The sequence below is a fragment of the Sus scrofa genome, chromosome 5 (assembly GCF_054392235.1).
Source record: "Sus scrofa isolate SSC_HxYL_T2T_F1_AM1 chromosome 5, Sscrofa_HxYL_maternal_Yorkshire_Landrace_v2.0, whole genome shotgun sequence".
In the NCBI taxonomy this organism is placed as follows: domain Eukaryota; kingdom Metazoa; phylum Chordata; class Mammalia; order Artiodactyla; family Suidae; genus Sus; species Sus scrofa.
This window is the reverse complement of record NC_139387.1, coordinates 17143264-17161997: the sequence shown is the minus strand read 5'-3', so window position 1 is coordinate 17161997 and position 18734 is coordinate 17143264. Positions and strand designations below refer to the sequence as shown.

The following is an 18734-nucleotide window of genomic DNA, read 5'->3' as shown; positions in this document are numbered from 1 at the left end:
GGTTGGGCCATGCACCTCTAGGCCCCCCGCGATCACAGCCAGCCGGGGGTCGAGGGGGTGCCGCCGATCAGAGCCGGCCAGGCCGGGGGCGGGGCAGCTCCCGAGGCCAGAGGGAAAGGGAGGCGAGCGCAGGGCCTGGAGCGGCCGGAGGGGAGCGGGCAGAGGGCTCGCACCGCCCGCCCCTTCCTCTTCCTCGCCCACCTACCCTCCTCCCTTCCCGGGGGGGAGAAGAAGGTGGGGTGCTCGAAGCCGCCGAGGGCGAGCGTTCGGGGTCGAGGAGCCCGGCGCTGGGTGTGTGTCAGGTTCAGCCCCGCGGCCCCGCCGGCTCCGCGTCGCCGTAGCTCGCGCGGCCCCGGGGCGCCGGCCCGAGCGGAGAGAGGGGCTCGGCGCTCCTGCGAGGGTCTCACGTTCCATCCGGGCCCGGCGCGGGCCGGCGCGGCATTCCTTCCGGGCTGCTGGGGAGGCGCCTCGACGTTCCATCTGGAGAGCCTCGACGTTCCGCCCGAGCCCGGCGCGGGCGGCCGGGGCGCTGGCCCGGCCCTAGGACTGAAAGGCCGCCGGGCGACGCGGATGCGGAGCCTGCTCGCCCAAGATCAAAGCCACCGGTGCTCTCTTTGTGTCCGCTCGGGATTCACCGCCCTGGGGCTGTCCATGGAAACCTAAACTGCTGGAACCCGAGGCAGAGAACCCCTCTTTGGCTTCTTGCTTTTTTTGGGGGGGGGAAGGGTGGCCACTCCGACCTGGATTTACCGTTCTTGGCCCCCCTAAGCCCCCCCGTGCGGGGGGCGGCTGTGATCGCTCTGGCGGTTGGAGGTCGGGGAGCGGCCCGGGCTCTGGCCATGTTCTCGGATGAGGATTTCTGGATCGCCCTGTGAAGAGGTGAGTGAAGTCCGCCCGGCCAGGGCCCAGAATGGGTTGGACTGGGGGCATAGCCAGATGGACTATCTTGGCCGGAGCTGGCCTGTAGGTTGGAGAAAGGGGTGCCAGAGCTGAGGAGGGTTCCTTTGGCAGGGTCTGTCAAGGGAACCTGAGCCAGTCGCCAGGGCAGAACGGAGGCCTGGTGTCTTGGGGTGTGCCTCTTTAAAGACTGGGGGTTTGGGGAACCACGGGAGTTTGGGAACCTGGCCAGAAAGCCTCTCTGCCTGTTTATTTTTGTGTTGGGGGGAGCTCTACTAAACTAGGACCCAAGCCCTGATGCCAGCACCAATCCCAGTCAGCTGCTTCTCCTTCAGGGTTCCTTGTGGGCCTTGGGAATGGAACAACTTGGGAGCGGGGGTAGGGTGCCACTGCCAGGTCAGACTTATTGCCAGTTTGGACTTTAAGGTTGTTCTTGCCCATCCGGACACCCAGAGCAGTCTCTGGGAGACTCAGGGAACCCCAGATCCTTCACTAGGCCTTATACCCTGTGCACTGGGGAGAGTGTGTGGAAACTGACTAGTGCGATGAAGGGGGTGGCTGGGGCAAGGAGGAGGCGGGGCTGGGGGCAGCTCTGGCCTTGCTATTCAACTTTAAACTACCCCTGCCTGGCAAAGTGACCCCAGCGAGGCCTAGTGCTGTCTTAGGCTGCTTTGCCTCCCCTCCTCTCGGGATGGACATAATCTCTAGGGGATTATAGAGGAGACCGTTGAGATTTGCTCCCTGCGAATGTGGGTTGCAAAAAATGGCTTTTGTCTCCCTCTTTCTTTGGGCCTGGTGTGGGGAGCTGGTGGCCCATAAGTCCCTGGCCAGTCCTGCAGGCCCCTCCCAGACCTCTCCAACCTTTTCCCATCAGGGAGTATTAACTGGCCCTCTGATCCCGTCCCAGCCCTGCAGAAGAGAGTGGCCTGTACCTCTCTGGAAGAGAAATGACCTGATCAGAGAGCTGTGTCTGCTGAAGCCAGTGTTTTCGGCCCTGGCAGGAGAGGTTGGGGAGAAGGGGTGTGTATATGATTGCATGAAGGGTGCAGAATGAGCCTCATGCCTCTGGGCCTTGGGCTGGGACAGCCCCTCTCACAGCTGTCATGCTGCCCAGCAGGGATTTGGCTGGTGTATTTTGCTTCCTCACTTTACCCCCTCCAACATACATCAGCTCTACCTCTTCGAGCTTGGTCTTGGGAAGGAGAAAATAGGAGTTTGCCCTTGAAAGATTTCTGGGTGGGAGCCCTGAGGTGAGAGGTGGCACAGGGGTGCTGCAATGAGGCGAGCTGTCACCCATGCCCTCTGCCCTTGCTTCCTATGGACGGTTTCTCCTGTTGTCTGGCCCTGAAGAACTTTAGGAGAGACCTGTCTTTGTTAGCTGTGGTTGACCCTAGAATGACCCAGGGATAGTCCGGAGGGTCTGAAGGGTCACTGTTGCCATTTGGATTCCTCCCTGAAGGGCCAGCCCAAAATGGGGGTGGGGAGAGATGTGGTTTGATTCTCAGGCTGGGAACCAGGAAGTCCTGAGTCCTTCAGAAGAGCTGTTCACTCAAGGGCCTGCTTCAGCCTTTCACCTCTCCAAGCCTCCATTTCCCCTTTGGCTGGGAAAATGGAGTTAAAGCTTTGGGGCTGGGGGGGAGGCAGGGAGGAGAGTGCCTTGAGATTAATCCCTGCCTTTTTCCTTGCTGTTTTGGGCCTCTCAGGCCTAGGGTGAAGGGGTCCCAATGCAGTTTTACTCCCTAGATCTGTAGTTCTCTGGGACCCTGGTTCCCCCAGAGGAAGCCTGGCCAGGCTTTAGGCCAGTTTAGATCCAGGGTAAAAACCCTTGATGTGTATATGTGGTTTCTTGCTATGACTGATGGGACAAGGGAACCTGTGGTCTTTATCTGTTTGGATCTGTTCATGGGCCTGACAGCTGGGACTCAGCATCGGGGTGCAGGTGCCAGACTGCAGGGTAAGGAAGTGGGGCTTCTCGAAAGAGCCTCTAGATTCTTCTTGGTACAGCTTGGAGGACCCCCAGCCCTTTGCTTCTTGACCTTCTCATTCATGGTCCCATGAATGAGGCTCCAGCTTTGGAGGATGTTGGTAACTGTCTCGCAAGGCTAGACGAAGGTGGTTTCTGTACCTCCCAAGCAGTGCCAGCATTACCAGCTTGAGAGGGCTGCGCTCGGGGGAGGGCAGAGGAATTTGTCCCTCTGGCCTTGTGTGAGGCAGTCCTCCTCCCACCCACTGTACTATCACTGTTGCTTTTGATTTCTTGCTGTGTGTGACTCCTTTGGCTGCAACTTTGAGAGCACAATGGGCGGGAGACCTCGGGGACATGTAGTGGTAAGGTATGGCAAAAGTCACACACACGTTTAGGAAACTTTGAAGCCTTCTGGGTGTGGTCAAGCCTTGAATGACTGAATAGGCAGAGGAGCCTGGCTGGTGCCCTGACCTCCAACCCCTGCTTTCCATAGGTGGCTTCTAGGGGGGCTCCTTGAAGTTCCAGAGCAGCTTTTCTGTAGGCCGGCCAGATGGTCACCCTGCGTTCCTTTCAGGTGTGGTCGTGTGGCAGGTTTGGGAAAGAGATGATCTGGGAATAGAGGTAACAGGCTTTTAGTTGATGTTTCACTTTACCAGTCTAGTTGACTCTAATAGGGTGAGGGGAAAAAGTCACATAAAATTTCCCTTCCCGTGACATGTCCAGCCCATTGCCCATCTCTGGAAACGGAGTGTTAGCTCAGGGAACGAGGACTGATAATGTGGTTCTTAGGTAATTGATTTACGGATCCTGGGCACCTTGGAGGGTTCCCCACTGTCTCCTCTGCCCCGGTCACTCGACCTCAAGTGGCTGACTGGGGTATTTGGTTTGAGAAGAGAGGCTTGTCCTTACTGTGATCCCTCTGGTTAAACAGGAGGAGTGGAAAAGGTGAGAGAAACATTTCTCAACCTTTAATTTTAGAGTTCTGTTTTAGGGATTCTCCTCTACCTTCTGTAGGAAAACTATACTTTGTTTCTCTGCTTAAGCCCCTGCCCTCCCACTAAGAGCTGTTGGCACCTGCTCCCTTCTGCTCTAGGACCCCTTTCCTCTTCCTCAGCTCGGTAATTCTTATTCTTTACTCTTCTCTCTCTCTCTTTTTTGCACTGTGTTTAGTTCCCTCTGAGGTTTAGGAAAATACACCCAAAGGTGTGGGTCTCACCCTTCTTAGGTATAACTTCAGTATGTTTCATTCGGCTCTGGGCTAGGCAGGCGTGTGGTAGAAGAGGGGACCGTTACTCCCACCCCCACCCCCATAGTGTGTGTGGAAACCCTGCTTGACGGAAGAGGAAGGAAGCTACTTTGCTGTGTCCTGCCCGGTTTAGAACTCCAAGAGGCAGAGGGCTTCCTGAGACTACAACTCCCAGCATGCCTAGCCTCAGGCCTGGCTACACATGCTCAGTAACTCTTAAGGCCCACTTCGGTTTAACTACTAGGGACATCTGAGGAGGAAGGGCAGTTGGCGTTGCTAAGGGCAACGACCTGAGGCCTTCAGGCTGGGTGAGATCCTGAGCTCAGTCAGGGCAGGGGCCAGGAGATGAGCCTGGGATGGATTTAGGTGGGCGGTGGGTGGAAATTGGGGAGTTTCTTCTGCTGTGATTGAGACGTTCTGGTCGAAACCAGTGGAAGTGGGGGAGATCCATTCATAGCTGGGCTTTCGTTCCAGTAATGTGTTCTACATGCTGCAAGACCCCAGGCTTTGTCTCTGGGGGAGGGCTTTCAGCTAGACTCAGACTTCGTGGGTTATGACTACCCCTGGGTTGTCTCTGGAAGACCTAGGATGGTAGCCAACTTGAGACATGAGGAAAAAGTCCACGGGATAGTACTTACCAGAAGCCGAGAACTCGGTTATGAGGCAAAGGGTGGGGCTAAATGTAGGTCATATGTGCTTCTAGTTGGATGCTATTGTCCTGGGAACTCATGTACAGGAGGTGGGAAGTGGGAAAGGGGAGTGGATCTCCTGAGGATCAGGTATGTATTTATCTGAGGAGGACGTAGGCAGGGGGATAAGGGTTGGGGGAGAAGGACTCCCCTGCCCTTAGTACCAGAATTTGTAGGTATGGCTTTGCTTTGATTTCTGTAGGGTCTAGATAACATCAGCTGCCTTCTTGGGATTTGGGGGAAAGTGTTTAGTGGGGCGACTGACTAGACAAACAGTTGTCTGTTGGCTCTGACAGGTCTCCCCGAGAGGGCCCTGCCCAGTCGGAGAGAGGGATGGACAGCCCGAAGCCGCCTGGTGAGGATAAAGATTCAGAACCGGCAGGTGAGTAGGGCAAATGCTGGGTTTTCTTAGCAGCTTCCTGTTCTTCCCAGGCCATCTTAGAATTCTGGTCCTGGCACAAGGACAGGAGCTAAGTCTGTCTAATAGACAGGTAATTGAAGGACTTTTTCCTTGGGACAAAAGTTGAAATGTCATCACTGTGACCCACCAAGGGTTTTGGATAATTTCATGGGCCTAAGGAGTAGACTAGTCTCAAGTAGAGGATAATGGCTTATGCATGCTTCTCTGTCTGTTTATTCAGCTGATGGACCTGCAGCCTCCGAGGAGTCAGGCGCCACTGAGCCAGACCTTCCCAAACCACATGTGGGGGAGGTCACTGTGCTCAGTTCTGGGGGTCCCAGGCTTCAGGAGCCTCCCCAGGACTGCAGGTAATTAGCTTGCAGAAAGGAGGCTATAAGGACATATGAGCATTGATTTGAGGGGCTTCAAGGAGGAGGATTTAAGAAAATGAGTGTTTGGGAAGCGTGGGCATGCCAAGTCATGGGGGCATCAGGGGTGCCTGTGGGCAGGGGCTGGCATGGTGCTGATGCTTGTGTGTTCACAGTGGGGGTCCAGTGCGGCGTTGTGCTCTCTGTAACTGCGGGGAGCCCAGTCTACATGGGCAGCGGGAGCTACGGCGCTTTGAGTTGCCATTTGACTGGCCCCGGTGTCCAGTGGTGTCCCCTGGGGGGAACCCAGGGCCCAATGAGGCAGCACTGCCCAGTGAGGACTTATCACAGATTGGTTTCCCTGAGGGCCTGACACCTGCCCACCTAGGAGAACCTGGAGGTAAGAGAAGGGAAGTGGGGTTGCAGACTTGGGCAGGGAAGGGGGTAGGGGCTGGGTGGTCCTGAACCAGGAATCATGTCCTTGTTAACGCTTTCCTTCCTGTTCCCCTCTTTCCACCTCTGAAGGGTCCTGCTGGGCTCACCATTGGTGTGCTGCGTGGTCGGCGGGCGTATGGGGGCAGGAGGGCCCAGAACTATGTGGTGTGGACAAGGCCATCTTCTCAGGGATCTCACAGGTGGGGCTGGGGCCAGTGGGTCGTGTAGGCAGAGGCAGGGTGGGCAAGGCTGGTGGGCTTCTGAGAATCGGGGTGGAATGTAAAGGGCAGGGGGCAACCTGGGACAGAGCTAGTGCCTGACCTGTTGCTCCAGAGACGGCCGGCTAGCACTGAGGCTTTGTGTCTACCCTGGCAGCGCTGCTCCCACTGCACCAGGCTCGGTGCCTCCATCCCCTGCCGCTCTCCCGGATGTCCACGTCTTTACCACTTCCCCTGTGCGACCGCCAGCGGTTCCTTCTTATCCATGAAAACACTGCAGCTGCTATGCCCGGAGCACAGTGCGGGGGCCGCACATCTGGGTGAGGGTCCTGCCCTTTTGGACATGGGGCAAGCGAGGGGCCGGGCGGGCCTAGGGCTTTTGGACTCTGCAGGGCACTCAGAGGTCTGTGCTCTGAGTTGGCGCCACTAAAGTAGATGCGGGCTTTGTGAGTGCCAGGGCTTTGCCTGTCTTGTTCACCGTGGCATTTGCAGGGCCTAGAGCAGTACCTGGCGTGTATTAGGGAGATACTTGGTAACTGCTCTTTGTTCATTCTGTATCCATGGAATGTCTGTTATGTAGACAGCACTGTGCTGAGTCCTGGAAGGAATCCATAGCTGACCTGTGTCCTCTGTCCCTTCCCACTGCAGAGGAGGCTCGCTGTGCAGTATGTGAGGGGCCAGGGGAACTGTGTGACCTGTTCTTCTGTACCAGCTGTGGGCATCACTATCACGGGGCCTGCCTGGACACTGCCCTGACGGCCCGCAAGCGTGCTGGCTGGCAGTGCCCCGAGTGCAAAGTGTGCCAAGCCTGCAGGTAAGAGTGGGAGGGCAGGAGCGAACCTCAGGCGAAGCACAGGTTACGGTTGAAGATGAGGGCAGGGAGGACCCTGTTATGTGCTCTGTGTCCCTGCAGGAAACCCGGGAATGACTCTAAGATGCTGGTCTGTGAGACGTGTGACAAAGGATACCATACCTTCTGCCTGAAACCACCTATGGAGGAACTGCCTGCTCACTCCTGGAAGTGCAAGGTGAGCGTCCTGCGATCCCACCTCACTCTCCCCGGTTCCTCCTCCTGCAGCATCCCAAGTTTCTCTGTTCTGCTGGATCCTGTGCCCTTCTCCGGGCTCTCCTGTCTCACCGATGCCCGTTCTGCCTGCTCCCTTCCTCTAGGCATGCCGGGTGTGCCGGGCCTGTGGGGCAGGCTCAGCGGAGCTGAATCCCAACTCTGAGTGGTTTGAGAACTACTCGCTCTGTCACCGCTGTCACAAAGCCCAGGGAGGACAGCCTGTCAGTTCTGTTGCTGAGCAGCATCCCCCTGTCTGTAGCAGGTGAGCGCTGTGGCCTGACAGAGATCGGGATGGGGGAGCAGAAGTCCTGAGGTTGGCCGGGGTTGTGTAAAAGCAAGCTGACTTGGGGAGGAGAGCCCTCAGCAGGGCGGTACCATCCGTAGCACTCGTGCCTCGCCCCAGCGTGCTCTCTAGGAGTCGATAGCTGACGAGAGCCACGGTGCCTGCTCCCCTGTACCCTCTGCAGATTCTCACCCCCAGAGCCTGGCGATACCCCCACTGATGAGCCCGATGCTCTGTACGTTGCATGCGAAGGGCAGCCAAAGGGTGGGCACGTGACCTCTATGCAACCCAAGGAACCGGGGCCCCTGCACTGTGAAGCCAAACCACTAGGTGAGTAGGGTTTGAGCGCCCCTGCAAGCAAGCCCCTTCTGTTCCTGTGGCAAGGGCCAGTCTCTGCTTTGCCCCAGACCCCATGCTTTCTGTGGAGGCCAGCTGAGCTAGGTAGAGCATAGTGTGTTGTGTCTGCAGGGAGAGCAGGGGCCCGACTTGAGCCCCAGCTGGAGGCCCCCCTAAATGAGGAGATGCCACTGCTGCCCCCACCGGAGGAGTCGCCCCTGTCCCCACCGCCTGAAGAAGCACCCACATCCCCGCCGCCTGAGGCATCACGCCTGTCCCCACCGCCTGAGGAATCACCCCTCTCTCCACCACCTGAGGAGTCTCCTCTGTCTCCGCCCCCCGAGTCATCACCTTTTTCTCCACTGGAGGAGTCACCCTTCTCTCCACCAGAAGAGTCCCCACCATCTCCCCCACTTGAGACACCTTTGTCCCCACCACCGGAAGCGTCACCTCTGTCCCCACCACTTGAGGAATCTCCCCTGTCCCCCCCACCGGAGGAATTGCCTACTTCCCCACCACCTGAAGCATCTCGCCTGTCTCCACCACCTGAGGAGTCACCCATGTCCCCTCCACCTGAAGAGTCACCCATGTCTCCACCACCTGAGGCATCTTGTCTGTTCCCACCATTTGAAGAATCACCCCTGTCCCCTCCACCTGAGGAGTCTCCTCTCTCCCCACCACCTGAGGCGTCACGCCTGTCCCCGCCGCCTGAGGACTCACCCATGTCCCCACCACCTGAAGACTCGCCTATGTCCCCGCCGCCTGAGGTATCACGCCTCTCGCCCCTGCCTGAGGTATCACGCCTGTCTCCACCGCCTGAGGAATCTCCTCTGTCCCCACCACCTGAGGAGTCGCCCACATCCCCTCCACCTGAGGCTTCACGCTTGTCCCCCCCACCTGAGGACTCGCCCACGTCCCCACCACCTGAAGACCAACCTGCTTCCCCGCCACCGGAGGACTTGCTTATGTCCCTACCGCTGGAGGAGGCGTCCCTATCACCACTGCCTGAAGAACCTCAACTCTGCCCCCGGCCTGAGGAGCCCTGTCTGTCCCCTGCGCCCGAGGGGCCACGCCTGTCCCCTGCACCTGAGGAGCCCTGTCTGTCCCCTGCGCCCGAGGGGCCACGTCTGTCCCCTGCGCCTGAGGAGCCCTGTCTGTCCCCTGCGCCTGAGGGGCCACGCCTGTCCCCTGCGCCTGAGGAGCCCTGTCTGTCTCCTGCGCCCGAGGAGCACTGTCTGTCCCCTGCTCCTGGGGAGCCACGCCTGTCCCCTGCGCCTGAGGAGCCGCGCTTGTCCCCTGCACCTGAGGAGCCGTGCCTGTCCCCTGCACCTGAGAAGCTGCATCTTTCTCCCCAGCCTGAGGATCCACATCTATCCCCCCAGCCTGAGGAGTCACACCTGTCCCCCATACCTGAGGGGCCTCAGCTGTCCCCCCAGCCCGAGAAGCCCCACCTGTCCCCCCGGCCCGAGGAGCCGCGCCTGTCCCCCCGGCCCGAGGAGCCTCATCTGTCCCCCCGGCCTGAGGAGCCTCGCCTGTCCCCCGGCTCTGAGGAGCCTCGCCTGTCCCCCCGGCCTGAGGAACCACGCCTGTCTCCCCGGCCTGAGGAACCGCGCCTGTCCCCCCGGCCTGAGGAACCGCGCCTGTCCCCCCGGCCTGAGGAACCGTGCCTGTCCCCTCGGCCTGAAGAGCCCCCTGAGGAGCCAGGCCTATGCCCTGCACCTGAGGAATTGCCCTTGTTCCTCCCACCTGGGGAGCCCCCCTTATCCCCCTTGCTTAGAGAGCCGGCCCTGTCTGAGCCTGGGGAACCACCTCTGTCCCCTCTGCCTGAGGAACTGCCGTTGTCCCCATCTGGGGAGCCGTCTTTGTCACCTCAGCGGATGCCACCAGGTAAGGGGATGTTAGTACGTTCCTACTCTGGGACAGTCTTGCCTCTTTATGGCACGTCTAATCTAAGCGCCTCTCCTTTCCTTCCAGATCCGCTTCCTCCTCCGCTCTCGCCCATTATCACAGCCGTGGCCCCACCAGCCCTGTCTCCTTTGGGGGAGTTAGAGTACCCCTTTGGTGCCAAAGGGGACAGTGACCCCGAGTCACCATTGGCTGCCCCCATCCTAGAGACACCCATCAGCCCTCCACCGGAAGCTAACTGCACTGACCCTGAGCCTGTACCCCCTATGATCCTTCCCCCATCTCCAGGTTCCCCAATGGGCCCAACCTCTCCCATCCTGATGGAGCCCCTGCCCCCTCACCGTTCTCCACTCCTCCAGCATTCCCTGCCTCCTCCAAACTCTCCTCCTTCCCAGTGCTCTCCTCCTGCTCTGCCACTATCCGTTCCTTCCCCGCTGAGTCCCATGCAGAAGGTAGTGGAGGTCTCAGATGAGGCTGAGTCACAGGAGATGGAGACGGAGAAAGCCCCGGAGCCTGAGTGCCCGGCCTTGGAACCCAGCCCTACGAGTCCTCTCCCCTCTCCCCTGGGGAACCTTTCCTGCCCTGCTCCCAGCCCTGCCCCGGCCCTGGATGACTTCTCTGGCCTGGGGGAAGACACGGCCCCTCTGGATGGGACTGACACTCCTGGTTCACAGCCAGAGGCTGGCCAGACCCCTGGCAGCTTGGCTAGTGAACTTAAGGGTTCCCCTGTGCTCCTGGACCCCGAGGAGCTGGCCCCTGTGACCCCTATGGAGGTCTATGGCCCAGAATGCAAGCAGGCGGGGCAGGGCTCACCATGTGAAGAGCAAGAGGAGCCAGGTGCCCCAGTGGCCCCTACCCCCCCTATTCTCATCAAATCCGACATCGTTAATGAGATCTCCAATCTGAGCCAGGGCGATGCCAGTGCCAGTTTTCCTGGCTCAGAGCCCCTGCTGGGTTCTCCCGACCCTGAGGGGGGTGGCTCCTTGTCCATGGAGCTGGGGGTATCTACAGACGTAAGTCCAGCCCGAGATGAGGGCTCCCTGCGGCTTTGTACCGACTCGCTGCCAGAGACTGATGACTCGCTCTTGTGTGATGCTGGGACTGCTGTTGGAGGAGGCAAAGCCGAGGGGGACAAGGGCAGGCGGCGCAGCTCTCCAGCTCGTTCCCGCATCAAACAGGTGAGGGGCTCTCCAGCCCTTGGATGTGTTCCATGTCATGCCACTGTTTGAGGCATGGTTCTGTGTAACTACTACCCTCCCACCTGGCTTATTGAATCCTAGACTCTCAGAGATCCTTGAGTCCGTCTTCTCATTTTACTAAGGAGAGTACTGATCCCCAGAGGGGGTGGTGACCTGCCTAGGTTCATGGTTACTCAGTCTTAGAATTGGGACGAGAAGCTCAGGTCTCTCATTCCAATGCATTTTTTTTCATTATACCCCTTTGGCCACTCTTGGAAGAGGGGGAGTGGTTTGGGCTGGAACTACCTACCTCTTGCTGTCCGAGAGCGTGGCTTTTTCCCAGACCCCGACTGGGACCCTTGGGCTTTGTTAGCTGCTGTGCTTTGTCCCCTTGTCTTGTCTCTTCCCTGCAAGCCTGTGAACCCAGCCCCCGATTTCTCCTGTAATTATCCTCTTCCCTCATGCAGGGTCGCAGCAGTAGTTTCCCAGGAAGACGCCGGCCACGTGGAGGAGCACATGGAGGACGTGGGAGAGGACGGGCCCGGCTCAAATCAACTACTTCTTCCATTGAGACTCTGGTAGTAAGGAGAGGCCGCCCTTCCCCCAAACACGCTTCAGCTGGCCCCTTCAGGACTGAAGGCCCTTTACATCCTGCCGGTCCCCTGCACGCTCACCTGCCCGCCTGCTAGCCCAGGGCCTGTCTGCCTATGTCCGTCCTCCTTCTGTCCTCCTGGCCCCCAGGCTTCTCTGAAATCTGATGTCGGGCTGAGGCTCAGTGTGGGAGCTGGGGTGTCCTGCTTAGTCCTGGCTCCTGGCCTTCATCTTGGCCGGGGGTTTATGTCGCCTTCCCCCAGCACCAAAGAGGAAAGCAGCTTGCTTGGGGTGGATGTAGCTGCCTCACTTTCCACACCTCTCTGCCTGTAAGGTTGCTGATATCGATAGCTCTCCCAGCAAGGAGGAAGAAGAGGATGATGATGACACCATGCAGAATACTGTGGTTCTCTTCTCCAACACAGACAAGTTTGTCCTGATGCAGGTACCGTGCCTGACTTGTGTCGTCCCATCCTCAGCAGTGAGAACTTGCAGACTGAACGTGTGTGTTTTGGTGGGAGGGTAAATGGGGAGAACCAGGGACCTACTTCTGGGGATATCAGAGAATGAACTTGACACTGACCTGGGGGCTAAGGATGTAGCAGTGAAAGAGGCAGAAATGGTTTCTGCCTATCGATGCTTATAGTCTAGGGAACGTGAGTCGACTTGAAGCCATGGAATTTTGTCACGGGTGTTATTCTCTCATCCTGACAAGTCTTTACCCATCTGTCTTAAACTTCTCATTCCCTTTACTCATGTCAGGTTGTATCATCTCAAAGTATGATAAGATGAGCAGGCTAGGCAGGAGCAGGGCCCTGTGATGGCTCTCGTGTGCTAAGGCTGGGGACAGGCTTTTGGTTCTCTGCCTCCCTCCTCTCAGATGAGTGTTGTTACCGGGACTGGGTGGTGTTGAGGATACTGGGTTGGACATCTGGCTTTCCGTGTGTGTTTCCCCAGGACATGTGTGTGGTATGTGGCAGCTTTGGCCGGGGGGCAGAGGGCCACCTCCTTGCCTGTTCCCAGTGCTCTCAGTGCTATCACCCTTACTGTGTCAACAGCAAGGTGAGTGCAGGGCCCACCTTGCCCTGGCGGGGGGGGTGGTTGTTGCTTACCTGGGTCCCTGTCCTGGCCATTCTCCTTAAAGCAGCCATTGGTTGTGGAAGTTGTTCATCAGTCATAGTGTTTGTCAAATTCATCTTGGGAAAAAGTGCTCTGGAAACCATAGTGGGCTTTACAAGTTTCTTTGTGGTAGATGGTGATTTACTGGTATAATTCAGTCTGTAGTACAAACTATTGAGAACTTTACTGGTAGAAACTTTACTGGTAGAACTTTACTGATATGGTTTGGATATAAAAATGTAAAATCAGAATCAAACATATGTCCTGGAGTTCCTGTCATGGCGCAGTGGAAAAGAATCTGACTAGGAACCATGAGGTTGCAAGTCCAATCCCTGGCCTCGCTCAGTGGGTTAAGGATCCAGTGTTGCCCTGAGCTGTGGTGCAGGTCGCGGACACGGCTCGGATCTGGCATTGCTGTGGGTGTGACATAGGCTGGCAGCTACAGCTCCAATTAGACCCCTAGTCTGGGAACCTCCATGTGCCGCAAGTACGGCCTAAAAAGACAGACAAATAGGCGAAACAACATATGTCTACAAAGAGAAAACAGTGTGTTTTTATTTTTGGTTGAATTGGAGCTGGAATAGGCCCCAGCCACGGCAACACCAGATCCTTATCCCACTGAACCAGGCCAGGGATCGAACCCACAGCCTCACAGAGATAGTGTCAGGCCCTTAACCCACTGAGCCACAATGGGAACTCTGATCAGTCATTTTGGCGTTTTCATTAATGTTAATTTAGACCTTGTCCACTGCTAACATTCACTAACTTGCACCGGTAGCAGGTTCTACATATTGAAGAAAAACTAGGGAAATATGACCCAATTCTCTTCTCGGTCTTTTTGGAGACTTAGTTAGTGAAAGACGATAACGAGGCAATGGCCAGGTGAGGCTATTCGCTGATCAGGGGAGATCCCTAGAAGCCCTTAGTTTAGAGCTACTGTTTTGGGGGTGAAGGTGCTCTGCCTAGCTTCCCTATGCTCAGGTGGAGGTCTGGCCTGTGTCCTGGGGTCCTCCAGCCCCCCGCCCCTTGTAAGTCCCATCTTCCCCTGAGAGGTCTGTCCTGCCCTCTGCGTCACCCCCTGAGGAATTGCCACCTCCTGCCCCAGATCACCAAGGTGATGCTGCTAAAGGGCTGGCGTTGTGTGGAGTGCATCGTGTGTGAGGTGTGCGGCCAGGCCTCAGACCCCTCCCGCCTGCTGCTCTGTGATGACTGTGACATTAGCTACCACACGTACTGCCTGGATCCCCCACTGCTCACCGTGCCCAAGGGTGGCTGGAAGTGCAAGTGGTAAGGAGAGCGGGATCTTCAGGGGGGCCTGGGTCTGAAATGTTACAGCAGGTGTGGTGTTGAGTACATGGCAGAGGCTGGGTTTAGGGGCCAGCACGTTTGGGTGCCTTGGGTAGGTAAGGTGCTGAGGGCCTGTCTTTCCGCTGCCACCAGGTGTGTGTCTTGTATGCAGTGTGGGGCCGCCTCCCCTGGCTTCCACTGTGAGTGGCAGAATAGTTACACACACTGCGGGCCCTGTGCCAGCCTGGTGACCTGCCCTATCTGTCACGCCCCGTACGTGGAAGAGGACCTCCTGATCCAGTGCCGCCACTGTGAACGGTGAGGGTACCCCTTTCTTCCTGCATAGGCCCCCTCTTCTTCCCTGTTCTCGGCCTTGCGTTGTCTTGGTTTATCTGCTCCGTCTCCTTCTCCCAGGTGGATGCACGCTGGCTGTGAGAGCCTCTTCACCGAGGATGACGTGGAACAGGCGGCTGATGAAGGCTTTGACTGTGTCTCCTGCCAGCCTTACGTGGTAAAGCCTGCTGGTGAGTACGAGGGGCTGGGGAGAGAGGAGGAGGCAGGGCAGGGGTGCCTGGCTTTGGGACAGGGCCTCCAGCTGCCTTGGTTTGTCCTCTCCACAGCGCCTGTTGCACCTCCGGAGTTGGTGCCTATGAAGGTGAAAGAGCCAGGTGAGTCACCGGGCTTCTGAACGCCAAAGCCGGAGACCTTAGACACTTCGTCCCGCTGCAGCCCAGCTTCATCAGCTCATTTCCAGAGGAGGGAACTGAGACCCAGGGGGGTTGTGTAGCCTGCCCAAGGTCACCCCATGGGTTAGTGGTGAAGTTATGACAAGAAGCAAGACCTCCAGTTTCCCAGGCGGAGCTCTGTCCACCAGGCAACATGGCCTGTGCTCTGCGGGGATCTCAGGTCCAGAGAGCGCAGAACACAGCTCTTTGTCCTTAGTGAAGGGGCCGGGGCTATTCCTCCTCCATCGTGCCGTGGGCACTGCTTCTGGCATCTGGGGCACTGTGACCTGACATTTGCCAAGTAGGGGCTCTCTTGGCCCCGGCCAGCTAGAGAACCTGTCTCGTGAGCCGAGGGTTAATCACAGGCGGAGTCAGGCTTCTGCCGCAGCAGCCTCTCCGAATCCCCCGGGTCCCTGGTGGAGAGGGCGGGCCTCAGCCGGTGCCCATTGGTCATCTGTCTTCTCCAGCCCGCAGACCCCAGTCTGAACTTCAGTGTGTCTCTTTTGTCCCAGCTAGGGACTTAGGCCAGAGCTTGGACTCGCGGGTTCCCTGGGGCCTCCATCAGGGGTCCCATGCTCTTCCTCTTTGTGCAGAGCCCCAGTACTTTCGCTTCGAGGGTGTGTGGCTGACAGAAACAGGCATGGCTGTGCTGCGCAACCTGACCATGTCGCCCCTGCACAAGCGGCGCCAGCGGCGAGGACGGCCTGGCCTCCCAGGCGAGCCAGGGCTGGAGGGTTCTGAACCCTCAGATGCCCTTGGCCCTGATGATAAGAAGGATGGGGACCTGGACGCTGATGAGCTGCTCAAGGGTGAAGGTCAGGCTGGGGCATCTCCGGGAGTGTCAGTGTAGTGGGAGCATGGCCGTGAGAGTTGAATGTTGGGTGGGGACAGCGCTGTCACTCCCAGTCACCCTCAAGCCACTATTGGTCTTGTCTAGATGGCTCTCTGTTCTCAGGTGGCAGGATGACGGGGTTAAAGGGGTCCATGCCTCTGACCTGCCTCTCCCTCTCCTGTCCCCATGTGCAGGTGGTGTGGAGCACATGGAATGCGAAATTAAGCTCGAGGGCCCCGTCAGCCCTGATGGAGAGCCTGGCAAAGAGGACACCGAGGAGAGCAAGAAACGCAAGCGCAAACCCTATCGGCCTGGTGAGGCCCTGGGATGCGGAGATGGGGTGGTGAGGGACGGCTCGCCAGGTCCTGGGCAGCCTCTCAGCCTCAGCTCTGCCTCCCTATAGGCATTGGTGGTTTCATGGTGCGACAGCGGAAATCCCACACACGTGTGAAAAAGGGGCCTGCTGCACAGGCGGAGGTGTTGAGTGGGGATGGGCAGCCCGACGAGGGTGAGACGGGTGAGGGCTCCAGCGGGGCCTGGGAGAAGGTGGGGACTCACAGGACCTCTGGGACACTGCCAGGGAGGCCTGGGGCGGGGGAGCTCACTCAGGGAGTGAGGAGGGCAGAGGGCCCAGCTGGCACTGGGGGAGAGAGTAGGCAGAAAGCGTTCCCAGGCCGAGTTGGGAGCAGCGTGCCCAGCAGGCCCGAGAGGCTGACACCTCCCGTTCTGTCCCCAGTGCTACCTGCTGACCTGCCTGCAGAGGGCCCTGTGGACCAGAGCTTAGCTGAAGGGGATGAGAAGAAGAAGCAGCAGCGGCGAGGGCGCAAGAAGAGCAAACTGGAGGACATGTTCCCTGCTTACTTGCAGGTGGGCCTTCGGCTCCGAGGGGCCAGGGCAGTGTCTGCCTGCAGGGCAGGAAGGAGCTGGTTTCTCCCTGACTCCTCCCACAGGAAGCCTTCTTTGGGAAGGAGCTGCTGGACCTGAGCCGGAGGGCCCTTTTTGCAGTTGGGGTAGGCCGGCCCGGCTTTGGACTAGGAGGCCCCAAAGCCAAGGGGGATGGAGGCTCAGATAGGAAGGAGCTCCCGACCTCACAGAAAGGTCAGTCCTGTGGGGGTAAGGTGGTCTGAAGGGGTCCAACTTCCCTCTGTGCTTAGAAGCTGGTAAGAGTATTTGGTGGGAAATGGGCTGGTCTCCAAGGGTTGAGGGTGGGCTAATGGCCCTGGCCTTGGAGCTGGGGGCCTGTGCTGGGCGTCAGATACAGGGCATCTCTGATGGAAGTGGGAACTGTTGCTCGTAGGAGATGATGGTCCAGATGTTGCAGATGAAGAATCCCGTGGCCCCGAGGGCAAGGCTGATACGCCAGGTGAGGGCTGCTGGGAGGACTGGCTGCTGTCTTTGTTTTGCTTCTGTCAGCCCGTTCTGCCCCTGAGCACCGTCCGGGCCGGTCTGTGCTCAGGGGCACCGAACTGTCCTGTGCCCTTCTGTGGTTCAGGAGGCCAGTGTGGTCCCTCCGTGCTGCCTTTGACTGATAGGTTTCTCCTGGCAATTGTAGGACCTGAGGATGGGGGCGTGAAGGCATCCCCAGTGCCCAGTGACCCCGAGAAGCCAGGCACCCCGGGTGAAGGGATGCTTAGCTCTGACTTAGACAGGATTCCCACCGAAGGTGAGGCTGTGACCTGCGTTCCCGGTGTACAAGGGGCTTCTGTGGGAGAAGGAGAGGGTCCTACCTGTGGGATTCTCACCTCCTGCTTCTCTGGGCACCTTCCCCGTTCATGACCATTTTAGCCCCGTGGTGTCCCTTCGACTCCCCAGTCTTGCTCAGCTGCATCCTTCATCAATCCCTTACAGAGCTGCCCAAGATGGAATCCAAGGACCTGCAGCAGCTTTTCAAGGACGTTCTGGGTTCTGAACGAGAGCAGCATCTGGGGTGTGGAACCCCTGGCCTAGACGGCAGCCGTACACCGCTACAGAGGCCCTTTCTTCAAGGTTGTCTGGATGCGGGTGGTTGGAGTGGTTTGGGGATGGGGTGGGTGGGTATGGCCAAGCCCACCCCTAGGATGGGCCTCTTGCTCCCTTTCTCTGATCCCGTGCCCCTCGTAGGTGGACTCCCTTTGGGCAATCTCCCCTCCAGCAGCCCAATGGACTCCTACCCGGGCCTCTGTCAATCCCCATTCCTGGATTCTAGGTTGGTATTTATGCTTAATCTCCAGGGGCAATCCCTTCCTTGCAGCTGGGGTCATGCTGAGGGAGGGGACCTTGGCCTCCTGGGTGCTGCTGTAGCAACACATCCCTCTGCTCCTCTGTTAGTGGCCATCCTCTGCTGGGGCAAGGCAGTAGCCTGGGGACTCTGGGCAGTTTGTCTGGGGTGGGGCTCGGCACCCCTGCCCTCTGTGACTCTCTGCCCCTGCGCCCCAGGGAGCGCGGGGGCTTCTTTAGCCCGGAACCCGGTGAGCCAGACAGCCCCTGGACAGGCTCGGGGGGCACCACGCCCTCCACCCCCACCACCCCCACCACAGAGGGTGAGGGCGACGGGCTCTCCTATAACCAGCGGAGTCTTCAGCGCTGGGAGAAGGACGAGGAGTTGGGCCAGCTCTCTACCATCTCACCTGTGCTCTATGCCAACATTAACTTTCCCAATCTCAAGCAAGATTACCCAGGTACCTATGGGGCGAGGGCAAGGGAGACAGCCTGGTCACGTGGCAGGTGCGGGGGTTGCCTGCCAAGTCTCCTCTGACACGGTCTCTCTGCCCCCAGACTGGTCTAGCCGTTGCAAACAAATCATGAAGCTCTGGAGAAAAGTTCCAGCTGCTGATAAAGCTCCCTACCTGGTGAGAGAGAGGGAGCCCGGGTCAGTGTGGGAGCGGAGCGAGGTGAAGGGGGTGTCTTTGGGAAACGCACCTCGGCTCTTTCCATTTCCCACTCGCAAGGCAGCTGGGCCAGTAGGGATTAGCTGGTGGGTAGGGACTGTGGGTGACAGTGTGAGGGATGAGGGCTGGGCGTGAGACGGAGTCGTAGCCTGAGGCCACATCCTCTCTTCCTCAGCAAAAGGCCAAAGATAACCGGGCAGCTCACCGCATCAACAAGGTGCAAAAGGTGAGTGGGAGCCAGGCTGGCCGGTGCCATCCAAGTCCTGTAGTGGCGGGGGCGGGGGGGGGTGCCTCTCTGAGGTGGTGGGGACCTAGGGCCTGCCCAC

General features: G+C 58.5%; 1 protein-coding gene across 11 annotated transcripts in view; it reads left to right on the top strand.

Annotated features, from left to right (window-relative positions):
- The first annotated feature begins 227 nt into the window (after positions 1-227).
- The window catches only part of KMT2D (lysine methyltransferase 2D), a 40861-nt gene continuing 22354 nt past the window's right edge, over positions 228-18734 (top strand). For 7 of the 11 annotated variants that reach the window (XM_084955539.1, XM_084955541.1, XM_084955538.1 and 4 more), the window contains exons 1-31: positions 228-879; positions 5095-5180; positions 5440-5566; positions 5743-5966; positions 6092-6201; positions 6377-6539; positions 6868-7033; positions 7133-7247; positions 7390-7547; positions 7753-7898; positions 8037-9791; positions 9879-10987; positions 11455-11568; positions 11913-12023; positions 12536-12640; positions 13803-13984; positions 14138-14302; positions 14399-14508; positions 14605-14652; positions 15303-15524; positions 15736-15855; positions 15945-16058; positions 16278-16408; positions 16492-16639; positions 16839-16904; positions 17094-17204; positions 17390-17527; positions 17642-17726; positions 17957-18198; positions 18296-18369; positions 18584-18634. In XM_084955539.1, coding sequence (XP_084811665.1) covers positions 5132-5180; positions 5440-5566; positions 5743-5966; positions 6092-6201; positions 6377-6539; positions 6868-7033; positions 7133-7247; positions 7390-7547; positions 7753-7898; positions 8037-9791; positions 9879-10987; positions 11455-11568; positions 11913-12023; positions 12536-12640; positions 13803-13984; positions 14138-14302; positions 14399-14508; positions 14605-14652; positions 15303-15524; positions 15736-15855; positions 15945-16058; positions 16278-16408; positions 16492-16639; positions 16839-16904; positions 17094-17204; positions 17390-17527; positions 17642-17726; positions 17957-18198; positions 18296-18369; positions 18584-18634 — 6459 coding nt within the window. In that variant the 5' untranslated portion in view covers positions 228-879; positions 5095-5131. The remainder of the gene's footprint in view (positions 880-5094; positions 5181-5439; positions 5567-5742; positions 5967-6091; positions 6202-6376; positions 6540-6867; positions 7034-7132; positions 7248-7389; positions 7548-7752; positions 7899-8036; positions 9792-9878; positions 10988-11454; positions 11569-11912; positions 12024-12535; positions 12641-13802; positions 13985-14137; positions 14303-14398; positions 14509-14604; positions 14653-15302; positions 15525-15735; positions 15856-15944; positions 16059-16277; positions 16409-16491; positions 16640-16838; positions 16905-17093; positions 17205-17389; positions 17528-17641; positions 17727-17956; positions 18199-18295; positions 18370-18583; positions 18635-18734) is intronic. The other 4 variants (XM_084955536.1, XM_084955533.1, XM_084955532.1 and 1 more) reach the window with 3 other exon arrangements.